General features: G+C 36.0%; 1 protein-coding gene and 1 pseudogene across 1 annotated transcript; one reads left to right on the top strand and one right to left on the bottom strand.

Moving 5' to 3' along the window:
• Nucleotides 1–2,473: 2,473 nt before the first annotated feature.
• Nucleotides 2,474–4,831, top strand: LOC113334513 (protein trichome birefringence-like 4). Its single transcript, XM_026580743.1, has 5 exons — nucleotides 2,474–3,240; nucleotides 3,372–3,564; nucleotides 3,699–3,892; nucleotides 3,978–4,136; nucleotides 4,237–4,831. The coding sequence occupies exons 1-5, from the start codon at nucleotides 2,537–2,539 to the stop codon at nucleotides 4,556–4,558; spliced, it is 1,572 nt and encodes a 523-aa protein (XP_026436528.1). The 5' UTR covers nucleotides 2,474–2,536; the 3' UTR covers nucleotides 4,559–4,831.
• LOC113334515 lies at nucleotides 4,509–9,321 on the bottom strand (annotated as a pseudogene).
• Nucleotides 9,322–10,734: the final 1,413 nt, after the last annotated feature.

Genomic DNA, 10,734 nt, shown 5'->3' with positions numbered 1-10,734 from the left:
ACAATGGTGTTGACTAATTTGTATGAACTGTTGCACAAACAACGACACTTTAGAAAATAGATCATACAAATACCATGTTGTGAACCCTGGATTTGTGTTTGCGCTATTTAGCACCAACTTTCTCTAAGGTGCAGCATCTATGCACTATGATTTTTCATTAATTTAACAAACAAAATAAATAAACAACTGTAAACAAAATGATGTAACCATTATATTCCAGCAACATGTTACCACAAAGAACAAACAATTCATCTGAATATTAATGTTTTCATTTAATTGGACATAACATTGGGTCTGGCAGCATTACATTGCCATGGATCCATGTTGCCAAAATATGGTGCACCCAAAATGTATTCAATTCATTCTCAGTATATCAAATATGCACTCAATTAATTCATTCTTAGTATGTTAAAAATCACACTCAATCTCAACAATCAATAGCTATTTTCATGCACAGTTCAAAACAAAGCAATCCAAAAATTAAATCAACTATACTTACATTCGCATTTCTTCTCAAGTTCACCAGTAAGATGTCTCTTCACAAAAGTAGTCTCCTCCTGTTAGGTATCAAACACAACCAAGAGCAATTTCTATCAGTATGCGATATATATACTGAAGATTCATGAACTACATATCAACTGTATCACAATACAAGTGACGGGTCTATATAAAGTAAGAGAATCGAAACACATAGTACAATATTTCATATGTGTGTGGATGATTATGCACTGATTCGGTAGTGTGAAGACGGGTATGCAGTAAGAAGAAAAATTACTTCGAGATAAAATCCAGTATAGCTGTTATGCATTGCTCAAAAATCCAGTACAGTTCTTATGTACCTTATATGTTTTCCATGTTTTATTCTAGTTTCGAACATACTACATTGGGTAGTAGAATCTAACATAATCCATATATATACTTATGGATGAAACAACAACAAATGAAAAAGTCCAAAGCAATTCGCATCAGTATGCCACAGATGTACTGCTGATTCATGAACTAAAACAACTGCATGGAATGAATCTATAAAAAAAAAAAAATCGAGAGAGCATTATTTCAGTAACGCATATATGTACCTATGGATCAAACAACAAGTGGTAAAACTAAGAAATAAAGCAGAATCAAAAGCAGTTTGTATCAGTATGACACATATGTACTGCTAATTCATGAACTAAAAAACAACCATATGTAATGAATCTATCAAAAAAACGAAATCGAGAGAGTCTTATTTCAGTATCGAAGATATGTACTTATGGATTGAACAACAACAAGTGATAAGATAAAACTAAGAATAAAACAGAATCAAAAGCAATTTGTATCAGTATGCAACATATGTACTGCTGGATAATACCCCTGAAACAACAAACAAGTACGAATTTGATAAAATAAAGAAGCGAAAACAACAAGATAATCAAAGCGATAGTTCAAATATGTTAAAAACACCATAATCTAACCAAAAAATTGAGTTACGATCAAGATTCATAAAAAACAAACCAAAACAAAAATAAACCTAAAACTAAGATCTATGTGTACTACCATCAATAAATAAAAACTAAGATCTATAATAATCTAAACAATTTTCGTTCTCTAATGAACACATGAACTGCTCAATAAACAAATTCCATTATTCATCAGAAATACAAACCAATTAACAGATCAACAATCAAACATTCAAAATTAGATCTATACTACTGTAACTAATAGATCTAACACAATAATCACCTAGATTTCAGCAAGAACCTACAAAAACAAACTATCATAACAAATACAAAACTCGATCAAGGAAGAAGAATAGACTGAAAATGTTAAAACCCTAAAAAAAATTAAAAATCTCACCATTTTTTTGGGGTGCTAGAAAGGATCAATCGAAAGAGATAAAGAGGAGTAAATCTATGGCATAAAATCTTGCGGAATCTGATCAAATCGATCAAAGACCTTGGAAGAATCTTCATCGCCAATCGCCAGAGCTTTCCTGACCGAGAGAGAATGAAACAAATGAATTAGGATCTAGTTCTGTTATTCATGAATATTAAGGTTCTTTTTGGTATTTTGAAAAAGATTACACGTGTGGTTGGACCAGTGGATAAAAATTTGGGTCCAAAATTTTTATTTGTTATAAAAATGGACCTCCGATTACTGGGCTTTAGTGGATAGACCTGCCACTAACTAAGAACACTATAATAATACCTATAGGTAATTCCTACTATTTTTAAACCTGGATAGGCTAATAATTTTATTTTATTTTGGACTTAAAGATAATTTCCCCTCCCAAGAAAGGGAATCTCAACGGAATAGACATTTTTGACCGGGCTTGACTTATCTGCGCCTCAAGACTTCAAGTAATAAAAACTGAATGACCGATTAGTAAAAACAAAAACCTAACTTTCTCGGTTTATCAAAACAATAAAAACCTAAAATTAGAACCTTTTTGAACTACATTTAGTAATTCCCTCTCAAATTCCTTCCCATCTCTTCACCGTCAACAACAACTGTAACAAAAAAACTCACAAAAAACCTGATATATAATCTTCATCAGATGAGTATTCTTCTCAAGAACATACATTCTCTGCTCATGGAGGTATCACGAAACATATCGTGGCCATTTTCTAGATCAAGAACCCATGTTTTTTTTGTTTCTTTATTTCTTCTTGGTTTAGTTTCTTACATGTCTGCAAGAAATTCACCTGCTGTTGTTGGTGGTGGTATTACAACAATTACTTCTTCTACAAGAATTATTTTCTCAAATATTATGTCTTCTAAATTCATCTTTAATTACACTCAAAATAATCAAACTATTTCTTTTGAATATACTCATCAAAATCAAACCCAGAATAGTTCTATCCCTGTTGAAGAAACCCACAAAAATTCAACCAATTCTGTTCAGTTGAAGCCTCAGAATTCAACGATGACAAACTTTTCTTCTGTTCAATTGAAGCCCCAGAATTCAACCAATTCTGTTCAGTTGAAGCCTCAGAATTCAACGATGGCAAACTTCTCTTCTGATCAATTGAAGCCCCAGAATGCAACAGCAGCTAGGAAGTTTAGTTTGATTGAGAATCTGAAATCTTGTGATATTTTTAATGGAAGATGGGTTCTTGATGATTCGAAGCAAAACCCAGCAGCTTATGAACCTGGGTCTTGTCCATTTCTTGATGATGCTTTCAACTGTTTCAAAAATGGAAGACCTGATTCTGATTACTTAAAACTACGGTGGAAACCCCATGGTTGTCAAATTCCAAGGTAATAAACTATACAGTCTGTTTTCCCCTGTCTTACTTACTTTCTCCGTCTCAGCCTTTTCATCGAACAGCTTAAAGGCAATGCCAATCATCTTTTCTTCTTTTGATGATTTTGTGGGGTTTTTTCTTTAGGTTGAAAGGGCAAGATATGTTGGAGATGTTGAGAGGAAAAAGACTGGTGTTTGTTGGAGATTCACTGAATAGGAATATGTGGGAATCACTTGTTTGTACTTTAAGAAATTCATTGACAGATAAAAACAAAGTCTTTGAAGTTTCAGGAAAACGTGAATTCAGAACTCAAGGATTCTATTCATTCAGATTTCAAGTAAGTTTTACCTACATAAACAATGTTTTTCCTAAAATAATGGATTTCATTAGGTCAAATTCCAGCCACATTTTTGGTCATAAACTGTCAGATTTCCGGCTCTGAATATTTTTCAAATGGCTGTAATTTTGTAGGATTATAACTGTTCAGTGGAGTTCATTCGATCACCATTCCTAGTCCAAGAATGGAAAATGCCTGATATGGTTGGTGGTCGTAAAGAGACCCTTCGGCTGGACATACTCCAAAAATCATCGCTGAAATACCAGGACGCTGATATACTCATCTTCAATACTGCTCACTGGTGGACGCACGAAAAAACTTCTCAAGGGTAAGTGATTAGAAAGTAAGCCAATTATAAATAACTCTGTTTGCAGTTGTGTTTCGATGGACTAATTTTGTGTTAAATTCTGCAGGAAAGATTATTACCAGGTAGGCAACCATGTATACCACAAGCTAGACATGGCAGAAGCATATACAAAAGCTTTAAGAACATGGGCTCAATGGGTAGACTCGAATATCGATCCACTTCGTACTCGAGTCTTCTTTCGAGGGTACTCTGCTTCTCATTTCAGGTAAGCATCAGAAATCTGTAACTGTAAACATGAGCCCGTTCAACCTTGTCATTTAGTTTAATGAATACTGATCAACTTCTGTGTTTGCCTGGATCTACAGAGGGGGGCAATGGAATGCAGGAGGGAGTTGTGATGGGGAAACTGAACCAATAAAAAATGACAATTACCTAGTACCTTACCCACAGATGATGAGTATACTTGAAACAGTGATTAAGGAAATGAAAACACCCGTTTTCTATCTCAACATCACTAGAATGACCGACTACAGGAAAGATGCTCATCCTTCTATATATAGACAGCCTGCAACTCAGAGAAAGCCTGGTATGTTCCAGGATTGTAGCCATTGGTGTCTTCCTGGTGTGCCAGATACGTGGAACGAGCTCCTCTACGCCTCACTTCTGAAGTCAGGATTTTCAACTTGAAGAATTCACCAAGCAAGAGAGCAAGCAACCAAGATTGTAGCAATTGGTGTCTTCCTGGCGTACCAGATATGTGGAATGAACTCCTCCGTGCTGCACAGCACTTTCAAAGTCAGCAATTCTGAAATGATTGATTCAGCAAGCAAAGCAAGCACATATGATTTTGCTGGAGTTACAATATTAACTGTACATCTTTTGATGTTTTTGTTTAGAATCTTAACTGTTTAGATGGGAACTCATATGAGAAATTACATGGAGTTTTAGGGTTACTTTCTACTAAGACTGTATTGTACACTTTAGTCAGCTGTGTGAATCTACCCTTTCCTTGACAGTGAAAGGTCTGTAATACCTCAGTACTACGACAAATCATCGGTAATCAGAATTCCAGCTACGTAAAGTTGGTCTATGTGCATTAATCTTACATTTCTTTCTTAGGATCAGCACAACAGTTTTGCCTACTTAAGCTCTTGTATATCAACAGCTTCTTTCACCAAACCTTAACTTAAAAAGGCTAAATCCTTCCCTAAAATTATCCATAAAATACAAATTATTTAGCTGGTCTAATTCAGAGAAGAACAAACTATAGTCTGATTACCTACTTTAAAAACTATACCAACCAAAATGTATACAAACTTACTTCCCGTACAGCTATTGGTTCTGTAGCGGTGATCTTGAGGTAGTGGTCATTAAATCTCTTCCAGGGCTCTGCTCGATATAGAATTAAGCTTTTATCATGCTACACATACTCTACCTGCAAGATGAGCAATTAAATCATCATAGCCCGTTTTGGATGCAACATCCGCAGCCAACCAGCTGGGAAACTCTAATGTTGGATCAGTAATCTCGATCTTCCTTTTTATCTCGAAGATCTAGAACACTGCTGATTTGTTACCCCTGTGGTAAAATTTCATAATGATACGAAGATATGCTGACTTATGCTGGTATCAGGTGAAGTCATAGTGCCTAGGTTCAAAAATATGCATATAACAAATCTTCTCAAAGAAGCTACAATAGTAGAGATGGATTGTTTTTCAAAATTAAGTTGTATTTTGAATATTACTGCTTCCGACTTTATAAAAGATTTGTATTAACATCTGAGAACTCAAAGTGAACAGAATATAGTTTTACAGCAGCAACATTCACTACACATGCAAAAGTGCAGCAAAGAAGCCACTGTTTTTAAGCCTAATAGCATCCGCTATCATTCACTATACAGATGCAGTATGACCAAGTCCCAAAAATAATGGAAAAAAGACATTATCCATAAAGATGTTAGTGAGATCCATAAAAACTTAAAACACTCTAGAAACAAACAGTCAACAACGCCCCAGTAAATCCGCGGAATATAGGGGGAAAGGTATCATAATCACATGAAAATAATCTACAGGAAAAAACAAAGTTTAGTCAGCCACAACAATCAAACAAAAATAGGATTGCTGCTGACAGGTAGCAGGTTCACCTGAAAATTCAAACAGAAAAGGAGAAAGAAGATGTCCTAACTTTATGGGATCATGTGGCCGCTAAAAATCTTGTGTAAGTTGGAAATGCTATGATGTGTATAGGTTAAGTGATAAGGATCTTAGGTATTTAAAATTTTAATGTTTCTAGAAAACGGTATTGGAACTGAATCTACAATCAACATAGCTACTTTTACTGTGTGTTAACGCCATTTCCTGTTTGTTTCAAAAAATCATAAAAAGGAAAAAAAAAAAATACAGGAATAGTATAGAGATCCACAGACCTTTTGCACGAAGCGTCCAAACATCTTCACCTAAGGAAGGTCTATCCCAGAACGAATCATCCAAGTCCTTCGTATTGACTTCCTCCATCGCAAAGTTATGGTAACCAAAGATCTCGCTCCACTCAAACCACATCTTCCAAATCAACTCCTTGTGGAAGCATGTATGGTGGTCTTCCTCTTCGGCCGACTATGCTGCCTACCAAGGCACCAACCTATAGGCATATACATTTTTTGTTTAACCAGGTCAGAATGCACGACCAATTGCCTGTCGGGTAACCGAGGGGTTGAGATCAATATCTAAAATCACTAAGCGAGATGCCCCCACTAGAGATATTCATTCCCAACATGCCTTTATTGAAACAAAGAAGACTTTTGCATCTGTAGAATTGTTGAAATGTTCCATTGATATTTCCCTTTGCTCTTTGCTTGAGGCGGCCGGGATGACGACTACTTCCTTCCCTAGGCTTCAACCTCTAGTCTTCACCACCAGCCTCCCTAAAAACTTCAGCGGCAGCAGATATTGACTGAAAACTAACATCTTCTCCCCAGCAGATTCACAAAGCGGCAATATAGTTAAAAAAAAAAAAGCAAAATTTTGGCTTCGTTAATGTGTCCTTTGTCTTCTGTGGTTCAACTCTCTGAGTATTCTTTCAAGTGAGGGCGACCACAGTCTGCAGTTCTCATGGAACTTCTCTTGAAAGTATCCTATTTTTCATTTTCTCTACTGCATGTTTCTGTTTGGGGTTAAAAGTGAAAAGTACAGTCAGATCAAAAGTCCTGGAATTGGAACTTCTCTTGAAAGTATCCAATTTTTCATTTTCTCTACTGCATGTTTCGGTTTGGGGTTAAGAGTGAGAAGTACAGTCAAATAAACAAGTCCTGGAAGTTCATCCAGAGAATCACCTTTATAGTAGTGTAACACCTTGCCTCATCTCACAAGATTTTGTATCACCGTGACTTTCCTTTGGAAATCTTGATCATTTTGTACAGTCTCTTCAACTAAATCATAGAACATTACGTCTGCCTCGCTACTCTTAATCAGATTCCTAACAGCAGTCCGCACCCTACTCGTGACCCTCCTTGAAACATCCTTTGATGTATCGAACTTCAGAAATTTTGGCTGCACAAGATTCAAAATGTTGAAAACCTCTTCCACATTATTCTGGAATAAGGATCCATATAATACTACCTTCTAAGGAGTTTGAACTTGTGAAATGGAGTCTTTGGTTGGTTAAACCGACCAGTCCATCTGTTGTTCCGTTTCTAGGCTGTGACCTTCATCCAAAATAAGTATAGTAGGAACCTTAAGGAGTATATCATGGAAGGCTGCTGCAGCTGTGCTACTTGTACTGTTAGATACGATGCTTGCAAATTGTTCATACCCGAGAAACAAGATTCGTTTCAGCTCCTTAAAGACATCCTACTGGTGTTCTCAACTGTCGGCTTTCGAAGTATACAAGTTATACAGGGGAATTTCTTCAACCTGCCATCCTTCAAACTCCCTCTTCCAAGTACCCAAGATTCCTTTGGACAACACTACAAAGTGGTATGGCATTGGGATATTCGTCCAGGAAGTTTTGCATAATAAAACTTATTATCAAAGTCTTTCCAGATCCTGGTGCGTGTGCCAAAATGCAACCAGCTGGACTGCAGCACACTATGTTCCTAAGCGAGAAGTTGAAACCTTCAATATTGTCAGGCTTCATTTGCTTCATGTGACTCAGCCACACCAAAATCTTGATCCGATGCATTAGCAATAATAAAGTTGGACCCTTCAACTTGTTACACTTCTTCATTGTGCGAAGCTGCGACATGTAATTAGTTCTGGTGTCTTTGTTCCCTGGATATAAGGAGGAGAGATATATGGGTGAAGTGCATATAGTATATGGCATTCAAAAGTAGAACTGACAGCTGTTGGATCCCCGTCAGCAGCAGTGTCATTAGCAAATAAAATGAAAGACGGGAGGCACAGAAAGATTAAGCACAATTATGCAAATTGGTTATCAAGGAACATAGGAACTAGAAATACCCACATATCCTACAGACGTATCCCAGATCGTCCTTGAGAAAAAAAGAATGCTCTCATTCGTCTTCCTCCTTTTCTTCCGCAGTATATTCCTTAGCAATACCCAGAGCGGAAGAAGCATCCTGTTAAAAGAAGGCAGCACAAATGTTTTAGATTTGAACCCATATAGTACTTCCATCATAGTATAAACCAGTTTACCAAATAAACAACTGAGGATCGATAATCATCCATATTCTTTGCATTAAGGAATCATTTAGTTGAATTGGCTAAGCACCGAACAATGAGAAAAGGCTGACTTTCAAACTTAGAAACCAAAATTCCATGTCTTGATCTAGCAAAATCAATAGAACCAAAGATATAGACAACCATGCTGAATATCGTTATTACAGTTGAGCAAACTCTTTCTTCCCTTGTCTTTTTTCCAAATAATTGAAATAAGACCGTGATTAGTTTCCTAGTGCAAATTAATGAGAAAATGAAATAGGTAATCTACAGAACACTAAGAACAATGTGATCAACTGGTTGAACAACAAAAGGGGGCAAAAGTAAGAATAAAAATAAACAAATGAAGCGATGAAGAAGGAATGGGTATACTTCTGGAATTTCAAATCAACAAATTCTGCTAAAAATCAATCTTTCATGATGTTAAGAGTTTTAACTGCAGCATACAGTGCGCAAAATAAGGAGCGCAAACTCAAATTTCATAATCCACAAAGTACTTACATTTGTATCCTTAGCTGGGGTTTCACCAGCTGGCTTCGAAGAGAGACTGGAAATCATATGAAGTACTTTACTTTAGATAAAACCTTAACTTCAGGCATAAACTGGAAGGTTTTAGAAATCATACGTACCTAGTCGGGGTTTTAATCGATTCTGGCAGGGGTAGATTTCTTCGGCCTTGTTTCCTTCGGAGACCAGAGAGAATGAGAGATTAGAGCTCCAATGTTTTAGGACAAAAATGTGGATATAGACGGATTTAATTAGGGATATTTTGACTTCGGTCCAGCACTGTGACATAGACGGATCGTTTGGATCCCAAAATGTTCAATATTAGAAAATGGGTTAAATCAGAAAATGACAAATTAAATTTAAGTTTGTCTTTATTTAGAGGGTTTTTTATAGACTCAACAAATCTTTGATTTGTTCATTTTGATTCTATTATGAACTCAACAAAAGAAAAAAATGGTTGAATAAAACCTAGTCAAATTGGGGTATTTCTAAATTTAAATGGACATAGTGCCTTTACTAAAGGGACGCCAAATATAGATGAGTCTACTTTATTACCCTTGAAGTAGTAATTAAATTTTAAAACTAAACCCTATTAATCGGTTAACCCTAAAATTTAAAACTAAGCCAACTCTTAATCTTCTCTTCCTCCTTCATCTCCATTAACCTCTCTGCAAATCGTGAACTTTGATTTTCCACAAAAATGGTTGATTCCAAACGATCAAGCAGCAATAAAGATTCAACATGTAATATCAAAAGATCCAAATCAGAGGGAAAAGATAAGAAAAAAGTTGGAACTAGTGAAATCAGTAAACCCAAAAATCCAATCCCTGAGAATGTTGAAAAGAACCCTCCACCTGCGAAAATAAGACTGTAAGTGATTTTTAACTCAAACTCATTATTGTTTTGTGTTTTTTGATTGTTATATTAGGTTAGAAATCGAAAATTATGATTTTCAGGATTATTTAAAAAATAGAATGTCGGCCTTAGGATGTAAGTATTAGTCGGTAGGGTCATAACATGAATATCATGCCGACTTTTCATAATAGCCATGGCGACTGTGAAACATTAACCAGGGCCGGCATGGTAATCAATAACCAACCCTGACGACTTTTCTCTAGTCGGCATTTTCTTAGAATTGTACCTTCCGACTTTAAGTCACAAAAACTTGTTTTTTCTGAGTTAATAGTCGGCATCTTTCTTGAATAGGACCCTACCGAATGTGCGTTTATCGGCATGGTAGATGATTACAACCCCGCCGACTAAATATTAGTCGGCAGTATTTAGATTATAGACCTTGCCGACTAGGTGACCAGAACCATGTTTCAATGTGTATAATTTTCATATCTTTTATTTGTGTATTTTTTAGGTTCCCAGATGGAAAAATAGAAGATATCCCTTGTCTTGTTAGCAATGCAGCAGAGCTATTAGAATTTATTGACAAGATTTGTCCTTCTTTAGAAGATCCTATATACGAAACTGAAGAGAATTGCCCTGTAAGAAAGTTACTTATGATGGGTAAGAAAGATCCTGAAGAATTTCTAAGGTTTGTGAACAGTCCTAGCAATCCCCTCAACTATGAAGAATGCACATCATCAGAGGAGGAAGAAGAGGAGCTTGATCCAAGAACTTTTTTCAAGACATTTGACTTTTCTGGAGTGAATGCCTATTACAATGAGGTTGGTG

This window comes from Papaver somniferum, unplaced genomic scaffold (genome assembly GCF_003573695.1).
Source record: "Papaver somniferum cultivar HN1 unplaced genomic scaffold, ASM357369v1 unplaced-scaffold_137, whole genome shotgun sequence".
Lineage (NCBI taxonomy): Eukaryota > Viridiplantae > Streptophyta > Magnoliopsida > Ranunculales > Papaveraceae > Papaver > Papaver somniferum.
This window is presented reverse-complemented; position numbering and strand designations above follow the sequence as displayed.